This window comes from Blennius ocellaris (assembly GCF_963422515.1).
Source record: "Blennius ocellaris genome assembly, chromosome: 16".
NCBI classification, from domain to species: Eukaryota; Metazoa; Chordata; class Actinopteri; order Blenniiformes; family Blenniidae; genus Blennius; species Blennius ocellaris.
In genome coordinates, this window is record NC_137665.1 from 1,461,550 (window position 1) to 1,487,204 (window position 25,655).

General features: G+C 45.7%; 1 protein-coding gene across 1 annotated transcript; it reads right to left on the bottom strand.

The window, feature by feature from the left end:
- Nucleotides 1-1,529: 1,529 nt before the first annotated feature.
- LOC308141242 (rho GTPase-activating protein 27-like) lies at nucleotides 1,530-25,376 on the bottom strand. The gene is made up of 23 exons (XM_080511326.1): nucleotides 25,302-25,376; nucleotides 19,588-19,705; nucleotides 18,798-19,469; nucleotides 17,744-18,027; nucleotides 13,959-14,162; nucleotides 13,011-13,181; nucleotides 11,667-11,819; nucleotides 11,457-11,522; nucleotides 11,287-11,352; nucleotides 11,106-11,201; nucleotides 10,927-11,004; nucleotides 10,687-10,752; nucleotides 9,347-9,414; nucleotides 9,140-9,227; nucleotides 7,671-7,772; nucleotides 7,016-7,114; nucleotides 6,846-6,915; nucleotides 6,620-6,736; nucleotides 4,867-4,965; nucleotides 4,705-4,782; nucleotides 3,760-3,894; nucleotides 3,550-3,655; nucleotides 1,530-2,664 (listed from the first exon to the last, which is right to left on the bottom strand). The coding sequence occupies exons 2-23, from the start codon at nucleotides 19,616-19,618 to the stop codon at nucleotides 2,487-2,489; spliced, it is 3,027 nt and encodes a 1,008-aa protein (XP_080367452.1). The 5' UTR covers nucleotides 19,619-19,705; nucleotides 25,302-25,376; the 3' UTR covers nucleotides 1,530-2,486.
- Between the last annotated feature and the right edge of the window lie 279 nt (nucleotides 25,377-25,655).

The following is a 25,655-nucleotide window of genomic DNA, read 5'->3' on the forward strand; positions in this document are numbered from 1 at the left end:
TTAAAGTTACTGTGACAAACGAGGCCACGACTTTCAAGAATCGTTTTATAGATTTTATTTATTAAAAAAAAAAATAATAATAAAAAATTACAAATTTACATCTTTGTGAATCTAAATGTTTCGTGATTGACCCGTCATTGGTTGCCCGGGGCAACGGGGTTCCAGGGTTGTTTCCGGGGACCTCCTTGCTTGTCTTTGGGGTCGAGGGGCTTCAGGTGGGAGGTCAGGACCAGGTCTCTGACGTCACACACACACACACACACACACACACACACACACACACACACACACACGGCTTCAACATCCTGAGAGGTGTCGTCTTTGACAGTCGTTTTCCGGGACCCACCTGAACTGGGTGTAGGACACCCCCTGGCTCACGGCCCTCAGCTTGGTGTCGTTCTCGCGCTGGTACTTCCGGTCGGACTCCACGGCCGTCTGAAGCTCCGCCTCCAACGCTCTGAAGTCGATCACGTCCCTCTGTGACGACATCGCTGCGGCCTGGCGTGACAGCTTAAAAAAAAAAAAAAAAAAAAAAAAAAAAAAAAGTTGATTCAAGATTTCAGAATAAAGGACGTGGACCTGCCTCTCGCGCGGAAGAAAAAAAAATAATGATAAAAAACCCCAAAACGGGCTCATATAATAATCGTCTTTGTTCCTCTGAAGGAAAAGAAAAGCAGATTTACTTTGTCCTGGAAACGATGGCGGTGAATCGTCGTGTCTCGGCGGCTCAGCAACAACACATCGTCTCCATAGAGACACTCGAACAGTCCCGCCTTTCTGCTTCTCTCTCACGTAATGAACAAGCGACGGCGGCGCGGGTTAGTGACGTCGGCCGCGACGGGGGGAAAAACTACAAATGTCCGAAAATTGACTACAAAAAGTGAATTTACAACCTCTAATCGCTCATATAATGTTAAATATCACCAGGTTAGAACTGAAATCGAAGGAAAAGAAGCCGCCAGGTGAATAAGTAGAGAACATTTACTTTACTGCGTTTATTTTACAACATCTGCATAACATTCAAAGTTGGGATATGAGTTTTAGATTATTTAAAGTTGTTCAAGGCATGTTATTGCTTTGGCAACTTACATGATCTGCGTTGAGTCATCCTGAGTTTCTCTTGGATTAGTGGGTAATCCAGTGTAATCTAGGCCAAATTATCCATATGATGTATAATATTTGAGGAGGGGGAATGTTGAGCCTTAAATTAATCCAGTTACAGACATCGTCCAAAACACCCTCGTGTAGGGACAGTCCACATGATAATAATAGTTCTTTAATATCTTTTATTCAATCAATAAAATGATCACTTGTTGAATTTCCGACACACTTTATATTTGGTCTATTGATTAAAATAAAACTTCAATAATATGTTCAGAACTGTCACTTTTCAAGGGCTACAAATATTTTTTGTGTTGTGGTGAGAGTTAAATGATAACTAGTAAAGCTACTATAATAGTAATGAAGCATTTTTTTGTATTTCCCAGTGACGTTCGACAAAACAGACACACCGAACACATTTCATAAAGGTCAGGTTTATTTCTAATAAAAGTCTGTATAATAACCTCTTATGTACAGAAGTCAATCTGTCACTTTGTTCTGTGTCTGTAATCCAGTTAAAGTCAACACTAAAAACAGACAGTATTGTACAGCAGGACTGAAACAGGGAGAAGTTCATCCCTTTAAAAACAACAACAACAACAAAAACACTGGAATATTTCAGTAAAACATCACGGTATCGAGTCGCGGAGTTCCACAAGGAAACGTCTGAGATCCTCCCCACTTTGGCTTCGAGCTCATTTAGTTTTTCGTTTCAAATTTCCAGTTTCGGATTCTTTCAGAATTTTGTTCTTTTCTCTCAGTTCGAAGCAACATTTGGTGGAAATCACAAACTTTGCGTGGGAAGTGGCGTACGTCTCTTTCAGGACCTTTTCGTGCTCCAGCAGCCTTAATAGACCAAACCCCTGCTCGTCCGCCGTCACAGCTTCAGACTCAAAAAATATTTTGCAGCCAAATAAACAGAAATTAAGTCTTCAAGCTTGGAAAGATGATCTGTTTTTTTTTTTTTTTTTTTTTTTAGCCGTCTGGTGAAATTAAATCTGGATAGAAAAGTGGGAATAAGAAAAAAGAAAAAAAAAAGTACAAATATAATTTAAAAAGAAAAGAAAATGGGAAAAAAAAAATCTACGTTCATTTCATGTAATTTGAATTTCTACTGAGTACAAGCAGTACCTCATTCGCTGTGTAATTTGAAAGAGGCTAATCAACTCTGAGTTCAGGTGAGAAGAAGTGCAAATCAGAAAAACTGAGGTCCCTCTTGACGTCCTGGATCCTGTTCGTGGCTCAAACGAGGCCTCGTGCAGCCGGTCCTCTGTGGAGGAGTTCTGGGGGGTGGGGGGGGGGTTCTGAAATAGATCTAGAAGAAGTAGAAGGTCCGGTGGAGGCGGGGGTCCGGCTGGAGGCGTGGCTGGCTCCTCCTCCTCCTCCTACCTCTGGCAGAAGACGGTCTGGAACTCTTTGAGGATGAGCTCCACGATCTGGCTCTGGAAAACCATGTGGACCGTCATGATGGGCGACTCGGTCTGAGGGCGCAGCAGCGTCGGCCCAAACACTATGGCCACGCTCTGGAACGACATCCGGTTCGATTCCCCGTGGTCGATCACCCTGGAGAGAGAGAGAGAGAGAGAGAGAGAGGGAGAGAGAGAGGGAGAGAGAGAGGGAGAGAGAGAGGGAGAGAGAAATAAATAAACTACCTTCACAAAAAATGTTGTGGTTTTTTGGATATTTGCTGTTACTTGTTTCACTCATAATTTGCTGCCTTCACTTTAATCCTCTACATGTCAGGACGACCTGTGAGAGGAACTCCTCCCCTCTGAACCGCTCAAGCTCCTCCCCTATGAGAGCCCAAGCTCCTCCCCTCTGAACCGCTCAAGCTCCTCCCCTCTGAACCGCTCAAGCTCCTCCCCTCTGAACAGCTCAAGCTCCTCCCCTCTGAACCGCTCAAGCTCCTCCCCTCTGAGAGCTCAAGCTCCTCCCCTCGGAACAGCTCAAGCTCCTCCCCTCTGAACTGCTCAAGCTCCTCCCCTCTGAGAGCTCAAGCTCCTCCCCTCTGAACCGCTCAAGCTCCTCCCCTCTGAACCGCTCAAGCTCCTCCCCTCTGAACAGCTCAAGCTCCTCCCCTCTGAACCGCTCAAGCTCCTCCCCTCTGAACCGCTCAAGCTCCTCCCCTATGAGAGCCCAAGCTCCTCCCCTCTGAACAGCTCAAGCTCCTCCCCTCTGAACCGCTCAAGCTCCTCCCCTATGAGAGCCCAAGCTCCTCCCCTCTGAACTGCTCAAGCTCCTCCCCTCTGAACCGCTCAAGCTCCTCCCCTCGGAACTGCTCAAGCTCCTCCCCTCTGAACCGCTCAAGCTCCTCCCCTCTGAACCGCTCAAGCTCCTCCCCTCTGAGAGCTATAGCTCCTCCCCTCTGAGAGCTCCAGCTCCTCCCCTCTGAACAGCTCAAGCTCCTCCCCTCTGAGAGCCCAAGCTCCTCCCCTCTGAACCGCTCACCTGCGCAGGTGCCTGAAGAGCAGCTCCATGGTGTCGTGGTTTGGGAGCGGCAGCGTCTGGACCAGGTCCTTCATGTAGGACACCTTCAGGCTCTGGTCCGGGATCTCTGGAGAGCAAATAGAAAAAGCCCCTGTGACTTTCCGACTGACTGACGCAGCGCTGACGTAGCGCTGGCGGAGTCGTGGCGGGGGGATTGCGTCGGCGACTGACGGATGGCGGCGATGAACTTGTCGAAGCAGCTGAAGGGAAACAGCGGTTCTGGAAGCTCCCGCAGGAAGAGCTTCAGAGCTCCGGTGACCACGTGGATCTCCTCCCACTGGCCGTCCTCCAGGTCCAGCTGCTCCTCTGCAGGGGGGAAATAACAACAACAACAACAACAACAACAACTTTAACACTCTGGGGTCAATTTGCCGCCATATTTCAATATTAATGACTGTTTCACTTGAATACTTGGTGTCTTTTTTGGGGGGGATTCGACAATTATTTGCTCATTTTGAAGTTCTGGCTGAACAAACGGGACCCAAAACGACAAAAAACTAAATTCGATTGGGAAAAAAAAGTTTGATTTTTTTAATACTGAGAGCCACAAACGTGTAATGAAAAATGTTCTCCACTTAGAAAGCATATCCAGTTAATATATGTACAAACTAATACACAAATGCACCCAAAAAAACCATTTATATGTAATTGTTGACATAAAAATACAAGAAATTCCAAGAAGTTTTTTTTGGACAAAACTTTTGAAAACGCAAAAATGTTAATAACAAATGGAGATGAAGATAAAAATGACTCCAAATGTGGGAACTTAAAAAAAAAACATTTTTTAAAATCAAAAACAGAAGTAAACAGAAAGTATTTATATGCTTTGAGCTCCTTTCTTTCCATCACTTTGACGTTGTAACTCATCGAATGCCATGATGTTTTTTTTTTGTTTTTTTTAAATACATGTTTTGAGATTCGGTTGTTTTAAACTCTCAGCACATCAACATGGTTCGACTCTCCGATAAACCTTCAGTGATGTAGAACATTACGTTGTTATTCTTGAAGTAAAGCAAAGTTCTGGCCGGTGAAACAGAGTCTGAGCAGCAGGAACAACAAACACCTTGCATTGATTTGAAATAAAAAAAATAAATAAAAAATGGAGCGTCTTTGTACCGTGATCAGCTTTATGTCGAAGTTTCTGGATCACAGCCAGGTTTCCACTCACTCTGTAGATCCCGTCCACATCCAGACCTGCACACACACACACACACACACATGGCGGCCCATCAGGAAACATCTGGATGGGCGGCTCCTGGGTGTGTGGTGGAGGCTCACCTCTGCGCTCCACCGTCCGGATGCATTTCTCCAGGAACTTGGGGACGGTGCTGTTCTCCCGGTGGCAGAGCGTGTCCAGGTGGCAGCCGAACACGTTGTCTGGAACGCGTTCAGACCCGGCGTGAGCAACAAACGCTTTGCACTTCTAACATATCGTAAACCCACAGTGGGGCGCTGTAACCATGGCAACAGATTAACCATCCCCCCCACCGCACTGCTAGAAATTTACCGTAACCATGGCAACAGATTAACCATCCCCCCCCCATCGCACTGCTAGAAATTTACCGTAACCATGGCAACAGATTAACCCCCCACCGCACTGCTAGAAATTTACCGTAACCATGGCAACAGCAACAACAATAAAAAAAACCTTCAGAACAAAGCAGAGAAAACCTCTGTAACCGCGGTAACGGATTGCCCACCACCGATGTAAATTTAATTTAACCATGGTAACAGATGACAAATGAAACTCCCCGACATGTTCAGGTGGTATTTCCTACATGTTCAGGTGGTATTTCCTACACGTTCAGGTGGTATTTCCTACATGTTCAGGTGGTATTTCCTACACGTTCAGATGGTATTTCCTACATGATCAGGTGGTATTTCCTACATGTTCAGGTGGTATTTCCTACATGTTCAGGTGGTATTTCCTACATGATCAGGTGGTATTTCCTACATGTTCAGGTGGTATTTCCTACATGTTCAGGTGGTATTTCCTACATGTTCAGGTGGTATTTCCTACACGTTCAGATGGTATTTCCTACATGTTCAGGTGGTATTTCCTACACGTTCAGATGGTATTTCCTACATGATCAGGTGGTATTTCCTACATGTTCAGGTGGTATTTCCTACATGATCAGGTGGTATTTCCTACATGTTCAGGTGGTATTTCCTACATGATCAGGTGGTATTTCCTACATGATCAGGTGGTATTTCCTACATGTTCAGGTGGTATTTCCTACATGATCAGGTGGTATTTCCTACATGTTCAGGTGGTATTTCCTACATGTTCAGGTGGTATTTCCTACATGATCAGGTGGTATTTCCTACATGATCAGGTGGTATTTCCTACATGTTCAGGTGGTATTTCCTACACGTTCAGGTGGTATTTCCTACATGTTCAGGTGGTATTTCTTACATGTTCAGGTGGTATTTCCTACACGTTCAGGTGGTATTTCCTACATGTTCAGGTGGTATTTCCTACATGATCAGGTCGTATTTCCTACATGATCAGATGGTATTTCCTACATGATCAGTTGGTATTTCCTACATGTTCAGGTGGTATTTCCTACACGTTCAGGTGGTATTTCTTACATGTTCAGGTGGTATTTCCTACACGATCAGGTGGTATTTCCTACACGATCAGGTGGTATTTTCTACACGTTCAGGTGGTATTTCCTACATGATCAGGTGGTATTTCCTACATGTTCAGGTGGTATTTCCTACATGTTCAGGTGATATTTCCTACACGTTCAGGTGGTATTTCCTACATGTTCAGATGGTATTTCCTACATGTTCAGGTGGTATTTCCTACACGTTCAGGTGGTATTTCCTCCATGTTCAGGTGGTATTTTCTACACGTTCAGGTGGTATTTCCTACATGTTCAGGTGGTATTTCCTACACGTTCAGGTGGTATTTTCTACACGTTCAAAATTGGAAAAGCAATAAAGCGTATATATTTTGCAGAACCAATGAGAGCCAGCTGGTGTGTGTGTGTGTTGTGATGCAGCAGTGCGTGTCGTTGCGCCCGACCTCTGATGTATCCCTTCTCCTTCACGCTCTGCAGCGTCGGCCGCCGCTGCAGGAAACGCCGCAGCTTCGTCCGAACGCGGCTCTGCTCAGATTCTGGGCCCGACGAGTTCCTGTTGGCTGAAGGAGCGGCGGGAAGGGTTCAGATTCCCTTTTTGTCGTCATGGCGACCTACTGCGGCGTGGTGTGAGGACACCGCATGGACATTGTGGGGGGGGTCGTTACTCACGTGCTCTTTTTCTGTCTTTGTCTTCTTTGTCTGAAACGTCTTCGTCGTCGTCCGAGAGACGGTCCTCTTCCTGAAACGCCACAACATCATCGCCTTACCTTACCTTACATCGGTAAAACAAACTTTATGATTTATTTCTGTGTGTGCGTGTGTGTGTGTGTGTGTGCTACCAGCTGTCTGATGGAGTCCTGGATGACCTTGAGCCAGTCACAGATGATGCTCTCGGTGTCGTACTGCATCAGGTACTCGCAGCCCTGACGAGTCTTCAACTGAAGGAACCAAAGGAAGCAGGAAACAAAATGTGTCGACTGGAAACTGCTGTAACCATGGTAACAGATTACCCACCGCCGATGGAAATTTAATGTAACCGTGGTAACAGATGACCTTGAAACCCCACAGTAGTATGCTGTAACCGTGGCAACGGATTAAAACTTCCACCGCACTGCTAGAAATTTACCGTAACCATGGCAACAGCAACAACAACAGAAACCTTCAGAACAAAGCACAGAAAACCTCTGTAACCATGGTAACAGATTGCTCACCACCGATGTAAATTTTATGTAACCATGGTAACAGTTGACAAATAAAACCCCACAAAAACTCATTGTAACCTTGATAACGTGTGAAAGAAAGCCCTCAGAAAGACACCGTAACCATGGTAACAGATGACAAGAAACCAACAGAAGCCCGTTGTAACCACAGTAAAAGATAATGGAGAACCACGGTAGAACAAGTAACAAGCAGGCGTGTAAAACCTACAGCAACCAAAGTAACAGAACGACTACAGGTTACTGTCGCCATGGCAACGCGACAATCGGCAGGTACCTCCAGAACGTGCTTCTTGGACGACTTGTCTCTGGAGGCCCAGGCCACCGAGGAGCCCCTGAGCTCCACCGTGTACTCCGGAACGATCTGAGAGGCTTTGCCCTGAGGGAGGGGCGTAGAGAGGTCTTCATCATCATCATCATCATCATCATCATCATCATCATCATCATCATCATCATCATCATCATCATCATCATGATCCCTTAAAATAGACGCTTTGTTCCACACATGATGAAAAGTTATTTTAGTAAAAAAAAAAAGATTACTCAATTACCCGTGGTGTCCCCCAGGGGTCAGTATTGGGACACATGTGCATGATTAAGGTTCTGATAAAATCATTACTTCTGTTTACAGATGACAGAAATATCTTACGTTCAGGTGAGAACTTACACTCACACGATAACGCCGTCGGGTGGATATATACTATGATAATATGTATATGAAGAGTTTGAGCTTCACGAACTGTTGAATGAATATTGTCGACAGTGAAACAATAGGATTCAGGAACATATGAAGTAGATATCGAAGAGGAAGGAGTAAATAAGCTGAGCTTGTGCAGTTTGACTGAGTCTATTCACACTACAGCGCTAAGAGACATGTAAATACAGCTGTTATATATTTTAATGAATGCCGACGCTGTTCTGCAGACATAAATGTCTTTTCTCTTCACTCACCACGTTCTCTTAATAAACTAAACTAAACTAAACTAAACTAAGCTAAACTAAACTAAACTAAACTAAACTAAACTCCAGGTGGAACTCACCACGTTCTCTTAATAAACTAAACTAAACTAAACTAAACTAAACTAAACTAAACTAAACTCCAGGTGGAACTCACCACGTTCTCTTAATAAACTAAAGTAAAGTAAAGTAAAGTAAAGTAAAGTAAAGTAAAGTAAAGTAAAGTAAAGTAAAGTAAAGTAAAGTAAAGTAAAGTAAAGTAAAGTAAAGTAAAGTAAACTAAACTCCAGCTGGAACTCACCACCTTCTATTAATAAACTAAACTAAACTAAACTAAACTAAACTAAACTAAACTAAACTCCAGGTGGAACTCACCAGGTTCTCTTAATAAACTAAACTAAACTAAACTAAACTAAAGTAAACTAAAGTAAAGTAAAGTAAAGTAAAGTAAAGTAAAGTAAAGTAAAGTAAAGTAAAGTAAACTAAACTAAAGTAAACTAAACTAAACTAAACTCCAGCTGGAACTCACCACGTTCTATTAATAAACTAAACTAAACTAAACTAAACTAAACTAAACTCCAGGTGGAACTCACCAGATTCTCTTAATAAACTAAACTAAAGTAAACTAAAGTAAACTAAAGTAAAGTAAAGTAAAGTAAACTAAACTAAACTAAACTAAACTAAACTAAACTAAAGTAAACTAAACTAAACTAAACTCCAGGTGGAACTCACCAGGTTCTCTTAATAAACTAAACTAAACTAAACTAAACTAAACTAAACTAAACTCACCACGTTCCCGGTGGGGGCAGACTTGGGGTCTTTGTGGAACGTGAGGATCCCCCCATGCAGCACCGTCCAGGACTGACTCCAGTTTTTCCTGAGGAACAGAAACACAAACACAGGTTTTTTTTTTGTTTTTTTTTAAATCACCGCCCACAATCTGACACAGCAGAAAAAAGAAAAAAAGAAAAAAACTTTGCACAAAAACAACCTCACCTGATCTTTTTGCCGTTATCGGCAACTCTGGTCTTGTTGAGGATCCCGGCTTTCTCCAGCATGTGGCACTGCACACACACACACACACACACACACACACACACACACACACACACACACACACACACACACACACACACACACACACACACACACACACACACACACACACACACACACACACAGAGGTGAGTCTTTGAACCTGAAATGCGACGCCTCTGTAAACACGACTCTCCACCAGCTTCAGTCCTGGAAACTCCCTGAGACCTGAAACACTTTCCAGGATCTGAAAGGCCTTTTGTTCAAGGCCGTCCAGGACCTGAGATCTCAAACCGCTCCGACACTCTTGAAGGAACATCTGCGTGTATTTCCAGGCCATCAGAAGGATCTCCAGTTTATCAGCTCACGTTCACCCCTGTTTTAGCCCCTTTGTGACGTTGTGGTTCTACGTTCCTCATCCCATCACACTTTATCCACCCCGAGCTATCGGGAAGGATCAACAACATCCCGATTCACCCCCACCCTCGAGAGGCAGTCGACGGCGAATGTCCAACACCCGGGGAGGAGTTGAAGGACAGCGTGAACCTGCCAAACCCCCCGAAACACAAACTCTCCAACCTCGGAGAACGATGGGTAGAACTCAGCAGAGCCAATCAGCGTCCCAGTGGTCACGTTGGAATCTTTGATATAAAGACTGGACCAGCTGTACGACTAACAGTGAAACAATCGAGCCAACAGGAAAATCTTGGTAGAAATCGACAAAAGGACGGAAAAGTAGAACCAACAGAAAAAAACAAGTGGAAATCCCACAGAACACACAGAAAGAACTAAGAGTGCAGCTTACGATCAAATCCAGGGAATGTGTGGTTTTGTCCAGTAGAGGGCGCTCCGACTGCGACAGTGACGAGAATGAAACCCTACGCCCAGCGTGAGAACCGGTTCGGATTAAACCGCAGAGAACCAAGAGCTTTCCGACGACCGACGATCCAAAGAATGGGAACCAACCACCAAACCGAACGGGAGAATAAGTCGACAATAGAACCACTGGATCCCGCGACGGGAGCATCGGGAGAACCAGCGGCGGCGCCAATAGAAGCAAAAACAGAAACAGCAGAGAAGCGAGCCGACGGCGTTGACGGGCGCCATGTTAGAAGGTTAGTGGAGCGACAGGAGGAAAGGCTCGGGGTCAGAACTGGGATCTGAACGTCTCTTTGTGACGCCCACACCCCCCCACCCCCCCCACCACCACCACTCTCTCTCGACGGACCAATCAGAAGTTAGTGTCTGTTAATAAGGACAGACGTCGCCGCCCAACACGCCCGCCGGGGCTCCGGACCTACGTGAAGCTGACGGGAGTCTGTGCTCCGGTCGGACAGATTCCTCCTCAGCCCGTAGCGACTAGAGAGCTGGACGAGGGAGGACAGAGTGACGTCACAGGACAGCGGACGAGGGAAAGAAATGGGCAAACTGAGCATGAATGGACGAATGAATGAAGAATAAATGAATGAATGAATGAATGAGTAGGAAGAGGATGGTCGATGTTGGATAGAGAAACGGATGCCGATGGGAGAAGAGGGTACCTGTGGACCGTCGGGGGAGTTTCTTCTGTTCATGTCCGTCAAGTCGGAAACGTTCCGGTGGTGCCCCGGAGAGAACGTCTGAAAACAAAAAGGAAAAAAACCCTCTTTGAATCCTCCCGGGTCGACGTACTGGCTCACGCTCCCGTCGTTCTTTTTTTTTTTTGGTTTTAATGTCTCACGTCTTCGGCCAGGCTGTGTCTCCAGGGTCTGCCCGGCGACTTCGCTCCCTCCTCGGAGACGCCGTTTCCCACCGTCCTCTTGGGCAAATTCAGGAACTGCGAGAATCGAACAAACGTTTAGATGATCGAAAAAAGAAAGAAGCTGAGGTGGTCTTAAAGCCTTGAACTGGTTGATCTCCACCTCCTTCTGCTTGGACTGGGGGCCGTTGGGATCCAGCTGGGCTCTGGGTATCACACCCGCCGACGGCTGAAGATGATGGGGGGGGGGGATACAAGTTTTAAACCAAAAACGACCCAATGAGTCCTGTTGGGTTTCTTCAGTCACATAGAAATGGTGTGTTTATAGTTTACCGTTGTAAAGACGCTGTCGGTGTCATTGTGTACGCTGCCGGGATAGTCTTCTTCTGGCAGCGGCGGCTGCAAACAACCAAAACACAACAAAACCCCGTGTATTAAAGTCTGACGAGCTGATAAGACACGTTTTAAAGGTTTTAGTGAGTTTTTTGGTTTCGAGAAAAGAACAGCGGCACGTATTGGAAGGGATGTGACGGAGGCTCGTACCGGACCGTCCTCGGGTCTGGTCCTGGTCTCGGGTCCCGGTGGGGAGGTAGGTGGGAGGTCGGGGATGGTCCAGGATGTGGCTCCTGTTGTGGGGTTGTAGTAGTAGAACCTCCCCGAGACGTCGTCCACTAGCTGCTCCCAGACAGACGCGCTCTGGAGAGAACAGACCAGCAACGACACGTTCAGGTGGTATTTCCTACATGATCAGGTGGTATTTCCTACATGATCAGGTGGTATTTCCTACATGTTCAGATGGTATTTCCTACATGTTCAGGTGGTATTTCCTACATGATCAGGTGGTATTTCCTACACGATCAGGTGGTATTTCCTACACGTTCAGATGGTATTTCCTACATGTTCAGATGGTATTTCCTACATGTTCAGGTGGTATTTCCTACATGTTCAGGTGGTATTTCCTACACGTTCAGGTGGTATTTCCTACATGTTCAGATGGTATTTCCTACATGTTCAGGTGGTATTTCCTACATGATCAGGTGGTATTTCCTACATGATCAGGTGGTATTTCCTACATGTTCAGGTGGTATTTCCTACATGTTCAGGTGGTATTTCCTACATGTTCAGGTGGTATTTCCTACATGTTCAGGTGGTATTTCCTACATGATCAGGTGGTATTTCCTACATGATCAGGTGGTATTTCCTACATTTTCAGGTGGTATTTCCTACATGTTCAGGTGGTATTTCCTACATGTTCAGGTGGTATTTCCTACATGATCAGGTGGTATTTCCTACACGATCAGGTGGTATTTCCTACACGTTCAGATGGTATTTCCTACATGTTCAGGTGGTATTTCCTACATGTTCAGATGGTATTTCCTACATGTTCAGGTGGTATTTCCTACATGTTCAGGTGGTATTTCCTACACGATCAGGTGGTATTTCCTACACGTTCAGATGGTATTTCCTACATGTTCAGTTGGTATTTCCTACATGTTCAGATGGTATTTCCTACATGTTCAGGTGGTATTTCCTACATGTTCAGGTGGTATTTCCTACATGTTCAGGTGGTATTTCCTACATGTTCAGGTGGTATTTCCTACATGATCAGGTGGTATTTCCTACATGTTCAGGTGGTATTTCCTACACGATCAGGTGGTATTTCCTACACGTTCAGATGGTATTTCCTACATGTTCAGGTGGTATTTCCTACATGTTCAGGTGGTATTTCCTACATGATCAGGTGGTATTTCCTACATTTTCAGGTGGTATTTCCTACATGATCAGGTGGTATTTCCTACATGTTCAGGTGGTATTTCCTACATGATCAGGTGGTATTTCCTACACGATCAGGTGGTATTTCCTACACGATCAGGTGGAGGCTGGTACCTGAGGTGAAGGCGGAACGACCACGGGGGAGGGTGGAATCCCGTCGTCCCCCCCGCCCTGGTCCATGTGTGGGCTGGATGGGGAGGGGGGCCGGCGGGGGGCGGACCACGTGGTCTGCCTGGTTAGCGGATGGTAATAAAACACCTTCCCACTGTCCTGGTCAGTGTGCGTCTGAAATAAAAAAAAAAAAAAGAAACAAGGTTTCCGTGAACAACAAGCAGAACTCGTTTCCAACACACTTCAAACAGAGTCGTTTACACGACAGTCAAGCTGTTTCAATAATTCACATTTTCAAACTTGCTGCCGGGATGCCATTGAGCAGAGCGCTGAACTATCGGCCTACTGGCGTTGGCTCGGCTCCGGTTCCTCCTGATGAAACTTTAATCGCCTCACTGAGCCGCTGTCATTTGAACTCCCGGCTGAGAAGCAAGTTTTAACTCCACTCAAACACAGCGAAACGTTTCGGAGAAACACGGAAACAGGAAACACAAACGACGGCCGTATGTCAACATTTATACGCTCAAAATAGGTTTAAATTGAATAAAGAGAAATTCCGAGGTACATTTTCATCACAGCCTGAATCTCTGATCCCAAATGATAAAATGAAAGATTACGGACGTTTATGTTGCAGCATCAGGTTTCATTGAGTTTGTAGAAAATGAAAATAAAGAATCTTTCATCACGAAAGTGAAAATGAAATTACTAATTCAGTTAATATCGACTCCACTTTCACTTCATTTCAACTTTTCTTAGTACTAAAAGTTTTTGAATCAAATAAGCTTTTTGCTAATTGCACTGAAAAAAAAACAATCTTTTTGAGTTATTTTATACAATTAAAGTTTTGCTTTTAATATTTTTAACTGGATTTTGTTTTCCATGTCAGGAATTTTACGAAAGTTTTACATTTTAATTTTAAAGAACTCTCCAGCCAATGACAGATCACATTACCTGCCATCCAACTGGAGGGCTGACGGGGGAGGCGGGGCCTAGCACGCCAGGGGAGGAGCCTGCGGACGAGGGGGTGTGGCCTGTGGCGGAGGAGGGGGGGGCGGGGTCTTCTGGGGTTTGTGACGGGGGTTCAGAGCTCGGTGGAGATGTTTTCTTCACCATCGATACGTTGGCATAGATGGGCGGGTTGTGGCCGAGAGAGCTCTGCGAGAGAGAGAGAGAGAGAGAGAGAGAGAGAGAGAGAGAGCGAGAGAGAGAGAGAGAGAGAGAGAGAGAACCTTAATGAGGCATTTTGCAGAAAAAACATCATTATCATTTGTGTCATCAAAACTTCCAATACATTTTACCTTGGTTTTTTTTTTTTTATTACTTTTTTTGGGGGGACATTTTTCTGATGGGGATGGTTACCATGGTAACTGCAGTACATAGTTCAATGGGCTGAATTCATTCGCTGAACTTTGTGCCGCAGAGAAAACTTCAGCTAACGAGAGTCTGTTCAACAGGAAGACTCCTCCCATGTTTTATAAACACACACACACACACACACACACACACACACACACACACACACACACACACACACACACACACACTGGAATGCAATTCTAAACCATAAAAAGTGAATATTGCCATTTGTTTTCCGACTGTCAATAAAGTGGCTGTAAACCCAGAGACAGCGTCGCGTATGAAACCTTTGTGAGGAGTAAATATTTAACATTTACTTATTCTACTTTAGAGAGTTCACGTCACTCAGCTGACTCACAGTTTTTATTGCTGGGGTCATACGTCAGTTTCTCTTTACACAATTCACACAATCAAACTGTCTGTTGCCCTGAAAACTTCGGTCTCAAGCTGCTTTAAGGAGAATAAAACCATTTGAAACAGGTTCAAACTCAGTATTTAGTGAACTTACCCATGATGCATCTTGAGTTTGTTATTCTAACGCTTCCCGGTCAGTTTGTGGAGCAGCAGTGAGGCGGCTCGTGTTCCCCTGCAGGTCGGAGCTCCGCCCCTTTATCAACATCGCCCTCGCCTCGCGCCAGTAATTTCTGTGTAATGTTTGACTTCCTGATGTGTTGCACATTAAAAGATAGCAGCTGTCCAGATGTTTGTGGTCGGTTCCTCTTGTGACTCTCACACGTCTGGAGTCCTATTCTCCATTTCTCGACTGAGTTCAGCTGTAAAATGTGCGTTTTGATGGAATGAGTCGGAGTTTTGTTCTCGCTCATGTTGGGATTTTCATTTAATTGAATTTATCGCGAAACTCCAGAGAAGAATCGGTTGCAATGAAATGTTTTCTCCTCTCTATATGTTCTATCTCACAGGATTTCCTGTCTCCGTCATACAATCAAATCCTTGTCTGGAGCATAATAATACCCAATATTCAAGGCATTTTCAAGGATATATGCAGGATGCATGCCTCCGGAGCACAAACAGAACCTCCCCAAGGAATTCACCCGAGGGATTGTGGGAAGGTCCGTCTGAGCGGCTCTGGATCGCCCTGGAGGAACGTCTCTAGAACCGTCACGGTAGAGCAACCCCAGCACCTCTGTGTTGTTTTCTCACAGCTGGACTCGGAGTGACGTTATCGGCAGGATCGCGCTTCCGTTTGCTGCTCGCAGGAAACATTTTGACTGTTGAATCTCCGGCCACGTACGGACGACCAGGGAGAAAATCCAGATTTCTGCTTCTGCAAGTTTTACTGTAAACAAAGGCGCAAAATGACTCGGCGTCGCCATCTGCTGGCCGACGGTGGGAATAATCAGGAGATGTGTTATCGCTATCGTCACATCCTCCAAGTGCCGAGAGTTAGGATGTTTTGGGGGTTTTTTGTCGTGCACATCCCACACATGCTCAGCTGGATGGAGAATCTCTGGAGGTCAAGAAAACAACTACAAGTGGTTGTTTTCTTCCTCATATATGTTCAGTTTGTGGCTATAAAATATTCCAAATACAACTAGTGGAGAACGAGTTGAAACATGGCTGATGAAATGTACAAAATGAGTCTAAAACTAGACAAATATCACACCGTAATTAATCTGACGCTTGTCTAACAGTGGCTGTGAAAAAGCAGCCAAATGTGTCTGAAATACATGAAACGCTGCGTCATAACGCCAACATCAGTCTGAAGGATTGACGTAAACTCATTGAGGCGAAGATATTAACACATGACAGCTTCCACACAAACTGCAGCACTTCCCATAACAAAGCAAGGCAAATTCATAGACAAATAACTGGAAATATTCAAAATAACAACAAATTCAATCAAAAACAAAAAATCCCATTTCAATTTTTCTGCATTTTACAGTCCAAATGTTGTCATTTCTATATTCACAGCTCTGCAGATATTACTTTCACCACTATATCCTGGAATCATGATTGACAGCAGCGAATCATAAATTGTGACTCAGAACTCCACTCAGGGAAGAAACTTTCTCTTTGGGCTCCACAACTTTTCCCTCAGAGGAACAAACTGCTGGCGGAGAACCGAGTTCAGGCTCAGTGACAAACCAGTCAGACCAGTTTCTCTCTCTCTCTCTCTCTCTCTCTCGCTCTCTCTCTCTGCTCCATCCTGCAGGTGGCGCTGCAGCGTCATCTTCTCTCTTCCCGCAGTTTCCTGACAGACTCTGAACACATCCTACCAGCTCTTACGTCACAACATCCTGCCACCCCATTCATACACACACACACACACACACACACACACACACACACACACACACACACACACACACACACACACACACACACACACACACACACACACACACACACACACACACACACACACACACACACACACACACACACTGTTTTGATCATTTCAAATAAAGCCCCATTAATGTCCTATTCCTCATGAATCCTGATTCCTGTCAGCCGCACCTCCAACCACCGGAGCCTTTTCTTCTCACCACTTATTTTCAGCGTGATGTTTTCTGAGTTCCAAAGTTAGAAAGAAGCTTGATTTTTCAGCAGTCAAACTGCAAACATGTCTACCTGTGGATGATGTAACTAACGTATACAAAATGTTTTCTTTCCCATGAGGGCGAAGATGCTTTTGGAAGCCTGGATATCTCACGACGCTGAGAGGAAACCCAAGCAGGCAAAGGCGTCACGTCTTTCCACGTGAAGCTTCAGGAAGGTTTTCAGGCCAGTGAGCAAACTTGGGAGCGTGCGTCGTCGTCATAAAGGTTTAAAGGTAAAAACCATGGCAGGTACACAAACGTGTGCCACGGTTAAAAGGACCTCTAACACTTTATGGGCTAATTATCCCCCGCCGTGGCCGATAGGCCCCGAAGGGGGATCTTGAAACGGTCTCCGTACGTTCGTACGTCCGTCCGTTGGAACGTTTCTACCTATATCTCGGCAACCCCTGGGCCCACAGTGACCAAACTTCACATGTGGATACATCTCAGAGGGGGAAGGGGCACCATGGTGACCATGACCTAATTTGCATATCAGGTCACAGGGTCACTAAGTGCATAAAAAACACCTTTTGGGCTCTGGAGACGTATTTTGACATAGCTTATGAAGAAGACCTTTCAGATTCTACATAATTATCTACTAGGACCCATGGAACACCCTCTAGTGTACCAAGTGTGCTGCCTTAGAGCTGGCTTTGTGAGAAAATATAAAGCCCTCCGGCGGGGGATTAGCCCAGCAACGGCCTTCTTGTTTCCATTTCTAAATAGGTTAAATCTGACACTGAACATCCATCGATCAGGTAGCTCTTTCCGAGGGCAGTCCATCGTTAACCTGTTGGGGGGGGGTGGGGGGCTTCTTACCCGTGTGGTCGGTGGAGAAGGCGCAGGTTCCGTTGGCGCAGCTGGAATGGCTTGATCCCCAATAAGAGCCTCCAGATCCAGGTTCAGATCCTGGATTGACTCGTAAATGTGGTGCGAGTCCTCCCCCTTGCGTACCTCCTCCTCTTCTGCACTCCCCAGACTCTCCTCGGTGCTCAGCTCCTCCTGCAGGATCTCCTCCTCCACCTCCTCCTCTGCCTTCTCCTCCTCCTCCTCCTCCTCCTCCTCCTCCGGCTCTATGGGGAGCTCCTGCTTGTCATGTGGATCTGTGATGGGGGTGTTGAGGATTTTAGGGTAGGTTTACACTATGTTCCCGTTTGCCCCGTTTGCCCGAAACGTAGAGCGCCGTGAGATTTCGGGGAATTCTGAGGAACGTCTTGCACGTTTTTCCCGTTCTGTCAAGGTTTTCTACGGGTGAAATGTGGATGTTTGAAGCACGTTTGTGCCCCAAAGGGCCACCGGAAGTGAAGGTAATCAATACATCCTGAGACTTTTGCATACCTCTGGATTTCTGTTTTCGGTGGCATAGCTTGTAGAAGCTGTTCTATCGTCGATCGCTCAGACTGGAATGAAACTCCCCGACTGTTGCGTTCTACTCCGGGTCCACAAACCGTCACACACCGGGACAAGCCACAATTGAACGCGATGAAATGGCGACCGTACACACCGTAGCTTTGCCGTGAATACCGTGACAAAGTGTGGCGCGGAATGATAAAACGCGAAGCAACTGTGACAGAACGCGCACTAAATGTCACTTCCACTACGTACTGCCTCCAAGTTCTATTACAGCCAATCACGTGGCGCCACGTGTTGAGATTTTCATTCCGTTTTGCTACGAGCCACTGAGTTTCTCACCGCACCGTGGTCGCCGGTGCAAAGTTTTTGACAGTTTAAAACTCTGGCACGGTGCCGCGGTAATCACGACCGATCACGTTTGCGCATCCCGCCCCCCCCCCCCCCTGCGTTGTCTGACGTCAATCCCGTTTTGTCCACGGCGTCCTGAAACGGGGCTTCCGGGGACATTGTGTAGACCTACCCTTAATGTGCGGTGGAACCATGGGCACGTCGACCGGGATGGGCTGGGTGTGGGTCCGCGATGGGGGCAGTGGGTCTACTGGACTGAAGCTGGGAACCCGAGCATTCCCAGAGTCTCTGTGGTTCTCCAGTAGCCCAAGCAGCTGCTTTGTGCCCTCAGTGATGTGAGTGGTCTCATTGGCCACTGGGACGCCGGTTTCTGTGGGACCGGCGGGGACGTTGCTGGGACTCCTGGACGGCGTCAGGTCATAGGACTCCAGGGGGACGCCGAACGTAGACATGCGGTTCTCATTCTTATGGTGCCTGGCGGAGGAGTCCGGACGGAGGCGGATCATCACCTCGTCCCCTGCTTTAGGTTTGGTCTCCTCTAAAGGCTTTGGGACAGGGACTGGGACTGGTATGGGGACAGGGACTGGAGCAGCGACAGGAAGTGATGCCGGTTCCGGAGCTGGTGGGTCAGCGAAGTCCAGAGGCGAGGGGAAAATGGGCGGCAGCTCCTTGACATACTTTGCCGGAATGTAGAAGGGCTTGGAGCCGCTGTCGCTCTGAACCTGCCACCAGTGGTCGTTGGTCTTCGCCAGCAGGTTGTAGCGCTCGTTGGGTTTGATGGAGACCAGGTCCCCGTCCCGGCCTTCGTACTCGTACTGGAACTCCACCAGGACCAGACCCAAACCTAAAACACAGTGTTGAGAAGAGCATAAAGAAAAGAACAGGAAGTCCGTACCCCTTCCTTCCTTCCTTCCTTCCTTCCTTCCTCTCTCACAGGTTGATTTGAACCAAAAGGCTCTGACCTCTGCTCAGCGCCGAGGAACCCGCCGCCATGTTCACGTCCCCGGGCTGCTCTGGCCCGTCGCAGGTGAGATGACTCCGAAGCTCGAGGGTCAAAGGTCACACCAGATGTGGAGCCTCCTTGGAAAGACAGAAAACAGACAGACTTCACTACAGGAACCAATCAGATCATTTCGTTTGAACCCAAGCAGAAGAGCTGTGAGCAGCTCAAACACTCAGAAGAAGTATTTACTGGATTTTTAAATAAAGTTGTTTTCAATGTACCGATGAAGGAGTTCCAGAGACTCACGACTCGTGTAGGACGTACCCAAAAACTCCAGACACGAAGTTACTTGTCGTCACTTGTGACCAGAAACAAAAAAGAACAGACCTCGGAGTCATACACGGAATTATTATTTCCAACGGAGCAGGTCAGGCCCTGAACGCATCGCCACAGAACAAACACAGGCAGGCGTTCGGAGGAATGACAGTTATGCGTTTCTGTGCATCGTCTTGTTAGAACAAGTCAAAGCTCCGATCTGAAGCTCGTCTCGCTGCCTCGCCCGCCACCGTGGTACCAGCAGCACAACATCACCTGCAACTCCCAGAGCAGAGGGTTTCACATTTCCACCACATTTCCGACACGCAAACCGAGGTGTGTGTGTGTGTGTGTGTGTAGCTTTAACGTTGGCCAAACATATCTTAATGGTTAATATTTCACTAAACTCTTGTTTACTGGGAGAGGAGACTCATTAGTCCTGAACGAGGTCGGCCTTCCTCACTGCAACAGGAAACCTTCTCACTGTACATTTTGCATAGCTGTGTGTGTGTGTGTGTGTGTGTGTGTGTGTGTTGTTAATCTCAGCTCCCGTCCAGATTATAGAGCATCTGACACCCAACGTCCATGTCCGTGTTGGTTTGAGAGCTGATAACGAGTGACTTTCTATTGCAATGTCAAGACTTTAAGAGCCAATGCTTATTTGTTGACTCGGCAAAATGCCATTTGACGTCAAAAAGGGGAGGGGCTAAAAGAGAGCACACACTTGAGGTCGTCAACATATTAAGTGTTGCGTTGAGAAATGATAGAAGTGAATCCGACTGACTGACTCACTCGAGGGTGTGAAGAAAGTCCAGCCTCTGATATTTCTGACCCTTTCCTGCCCAGCAGCCTCTGAGCCAGGCACACAGCCGCTCAGAACAATAGCAGGAGGCCCGGCTCTGTTTACACAGGGAAGCGCCTGCACTTCCTGTCTGCTGGAGGCCCCGCCCACACAGTGCCGCCCCCTCAATGGCAACACACTGCTGTGTGTGTGTGTGTGTGTGTGTGTGTGTGTCTGTTTCCTGCGTTTGTGCAGAAACAATAGTAAGACTTGTTAGAAATGTGATCGACAGACAAACAAGAGTCTGAAGTCTGAAGTGTGAAGTCTGAGCTCGGCGCCGCAGACGTTTCTCCAGCCTGTGAGTTCGGACTTTAGTCCAGCGGCGGCCAGTGTCACGTTCAGAGTTCACATCCACACAAAAAAACAAACAAAAACAAACAAACAAACAAACAAACCGGGAAATGAAGTTCATCTGTTCACTTTACGTACGTATCAGGTGATCAGTGGGCACAGCGACGAATCCCACAAAGTGCTGCGACTCGACAATCTCAACTGGTCGACAAAAACAAAGATTTGATTTAATTTTGTCCACATTTTGCAAAAAAACAACAAAAAAACCGATAAATAAATAAAAATGCTTTGCTGAAAAAAAAATGTGGTCTCAACGACACAACTCGCATCTGTTTGTATTACGCCCAGCAAGGAGCGACGTGATTGGTCGAGTGATCCCATGTGGTCTATATGTTTTGAAAGGGGGGCCTCTGATTGGTCCGTAATTCTCTGACTCATCCTGATGTGTTGAAATGCTGAAGCAGGGCGGGGGTTGAGGAATTCTATCTGCACAACATCTATAGACCTATGATCCACCTAATTTTTCACTTTGAAAAAGGTTTGCCACATTTTTATAGCTGCACATCATTCATGCTTTTCGTTGAAGAATAAAATATTCCAAATGGCATTTGCAAGTCTTATTTTGAAAGGCAAATTGCGGACTTCCTGTTGGATTGAGGTCAGGCGTATCGTGATTCTTCGGTCTTAATGAGACAAACAATTGAGTTTTGGTTTGATCTCTCTATGACATCCCTATGGTGGCCGTTTCACTGCTACTTGGTGAGAGAGCATTCTGAATTTGAGCGAGTTTTAGGGGGTCAGATTTGAGGTCAAAGCTGCATCAGGAGTGGGAAAAAAAACCCAGTAAAAAAAACATGATATACAACAGGATCCTGGCGTTTTGTGTTCAGTTCCTAATTAGTGCGTTTGCATGACGACAAGGCCTAAATCATGTAGGTTAGAAAATAAAGCCGACTTCTTGAAACGCACCTGAGCGGGTGTGTTTGAGGCTCGTGAGAGCGATCCTGGAATTCAACCACCTCCACTTTTCTCTCTGCTTGTCTCTGAGGCACACCCACCCCGCCAGGCTGGTATGTGAGACACACACACACACACACACACACACACGTACACACACGCGGCCTCTGTAACCGCACAGCGTCAAACCAAAAAGAAAAAAAAAAACAAAACCAACCTAAAAGAGCCCAGCTGTCAGTCTTCAGACCAAAGTCAAGGGTTTTGTGTGCAGGACACACCCTGTCGGCCAATCAGAGGGCAGGGAAACCTTTAAAAGGCAGGAGAAGGAGGAGGACGGCGTTCGCCATGACAACGTGAGCCGCGCGGCCAATCGCGGCGAGCCTCCCGGGCAGAGTGAACCTTCACCCTGCGAGCGGCGGCAGTGGGTGTGGTCGCACTGCGACTTCCACAAACAGAAATAACCCAGAGCTGCGGACTCCTCCTGCAGGACTGCGTCCTCGTGCAACACGCTGCAACAGCACGCCAACTTCCATTAGTCCTGAAAGTCCTGGAAAACCAAGACACTCACATGTCTGCACAAGCTCTTTGTGGGGGGGAGGGGGGGGGGGGGGGTGATCCACGTCTTTATCTGGCGCTCATGTAATAGGTTCAAGGAACGTCAAACCTCATCCTGAACATGTTTTTTTAAATTTTTACCGAAAGGCTTCCACAATGTCCTCTTGTCGCTTTTCAAACCAGCTTCAAGAACTCCAAGGACCTTCCCAGGCATCTCTTCTGACTCCTCGCTTGAGGAACCCTAAACCCACTGGAGGTTTTGCACCAGTGGGCCGTCCGACGCTTCAACCATTCAGTTTGGAAAGAAGTCTCAGATACTCGCCACATCCTGTTGCCGATCGGCCACCTGGCTCAGAAATATCGTCCTGAATCAGCGTTAATCAATGTTAATGACGATCCTTGACACCTTGCTGCACCACGATCTAGACCTGTTCCGAGGCCTCAGGGGACTCGTCAAAGAGGGATTCCTGTCAACGGCACTTAGAAACCCGAAAGGACTCGCTTAGATATCTCTGCATGCCGTCAAAGGATGGACAGCGACTTGGTAGGGGAACCCTAAACCCAATGAAGGGAACGTGAGGACCTACGTGCTCTGTCTTCTTCTGCGTTTTTGGTGCCTTTGGTGAGTCACAGCTCCCCTCGAGGCCTGGCAGGTGTACTACAGGCCCTGAAGCCTCGTGTTGAGCCGAGTTCATAGTGACGGAGTGGACGGAATTCTTTTTGGAGAAGAGAGTGAGCGAGAAACATCCATTATTAAAGGTCGATTCTGCTCCTGGCAAAGAGGACGGTCCAGAATATTTGAGTATCCAGAATATGCAAGTAACGAGCATCCCCAGTAATACAATTTACAGTGAGCAACGGAAAAACAAGAAGTTTCTTTGCCATTGAGGTTAAACTACAGGCTCCTGAGCGGCTGATTCTCAAGGCCTCAAAGCAGATTTCTCTGACACGAGCAAAACATGACGGAAGAAACATGTTTGTGTAAGAGCGCTATATAAATGTGCTTCAGGAGCTGTGCGAAAGGGAAACAAAAGCTCTAAAATAAAGACAATTCAGCATAAGTACATAAATGCCAATTATTAGAAAACATATATTAAATCGTAAGTTGATCCATGAAACTTTTTGACATTATTTGTCATGTGTATGTGCTACGCAAGTGTCTACTACACAGATTTATTTTGTTTAATGATCAAAATATCTTCATGGGGCTGTGTGAACGCGCCATAAAGTGTTCTCCTATTGAAAGGGCTTGTATACGAGGACTTCATCCAGGACTTTAAATTCAAATATCGACCTTTCTGATGAAATAATAATAATTCCTACCCTACATCCCATGGCCAGGTTTATTGAGTGTGACATATTACTTTCTCTGGGCTCAGAAGGAAGTTAAAGTAAATATTTCAAATCATTCTACAGATGTCATCATGTAACAGCAAATATATATATCTATTATACTGTAAATACAAAATATAGTCATCATAGAGCACCCAGTGAGTGTAAAGTTCATACGTTAAATCTCAGCTCATCATTATTTTTATTTGTTTTATACATCTACGTAACTTTGCAATCAAAAGATACGTGCACAATGTAAGAAAAATGTAAGGTTAATTAGGAACAGCATTATTATTATTATCATCATCATCAATTTTGTTCAATTAAAATTTAAATCAATCTTAATCGTATTTAAATACTGTGAATGATTTAAAATAATTGAGCACAGCAAGTAAGTAAGTAAAGTGTATTTATAAAGTGCTTTTCACAGATAAAAATCACAAAGTGCTGTACATAAAATGGGTGCGGTAAAAGAGAACATACAAATTTCATAAAATACTATATATAGTCCAGAAGGGAAGGGAATTTATATATATATATATAGATAGATAGATATATAGATAGATAGATAGATAGAGATATGAGGACATTTGGAAAAGTTTCCTAAAAATGAACTTCATGAACTATTTTCAATTATTTTATATCCACATTGTAGCAAAATGTAAACTTGTATTAAAAAGTACTATGTTCATGTTCACAGTGAAAATGTTGAACAAACACAGAACATCAATGCTTCTGAAATAAAATGATTGATTTTGACACATTTTTCCCTTTTTTAAATAATAACGTATTTGAATCTTCCATCTCACTGATGTGTTTCTCCAGAATAGAACAATAAAACCCTTTTTTTTTGCTCATGTACTTTGAATACGAAACAGTGTTTATTTACCACCTTTGAAGTATTTGAGGACATACGGTACTTTGTATCCTGAACATGTGTTCCACTGTATCTGCTTCACATTGTGTCCACACACTGCAGCCGTCTCTTCCTCCTCGTCCCTCAACATTGGTTCATTTTATACACAGACACCAGCAGACAGGCAGGTTTTTTGTTGTTGTTTTTGTTTGTTTTTAAATCAGGAAGACGTTTCCTTGTGAAACACCTGGGAGGTGTGGGACACGGACACCCACAGTAAACACTCTTTCTTGCAATGTGGCATTGTGGGGACCCTGTCCTCGACTTTAATGAGACCCGAATCTACAATGAGAACACGCACACACACGCACACACACACACACACACACACACATACACGGTTGTTCCCGTAACACATGTTTACAATAATACTTTTTTTTTTTTTTTTTTAATCTTTGAGGTTTCTCAACCTAAACCAGCAGTACGACTGACCCCACACACCCATGGATAGATAGATAGATAGATAGATAGATAGATAGATAGATAGATAGATAGAAAGAAAGATTAATAGTTTGTGACATATTACCTGCAGTAAAAGTCAAATCCAACCATCATGGTTCTCCTGTTTTTTTTCCCCTTCTTGTATTCCTGACTGGGCGAGTCTAAATCCGTCAAACAGGTTCCTCTCTCTCTCTCTCTCTCTCTCTCTCTCTCTCTCTCTCTCTCTCCTCCCTCCTCTCCATGACCTGCCTGTCCCAGCTTGTACCCCTCCTCCTCCTCCTCCTCCTCCTCCTCCTCCTCTTTCCTCCTCTCCACAGACCTGCTTCTCAAACTGTAGCTCAGCGTTGCCCTCTGTTGGCCATGTGTGGGCAGTGCAGCTGTTCTCAGGGGTTTCACACGTTTCACCATGACGATGTGCCGCATTGACACACTTTCTGTC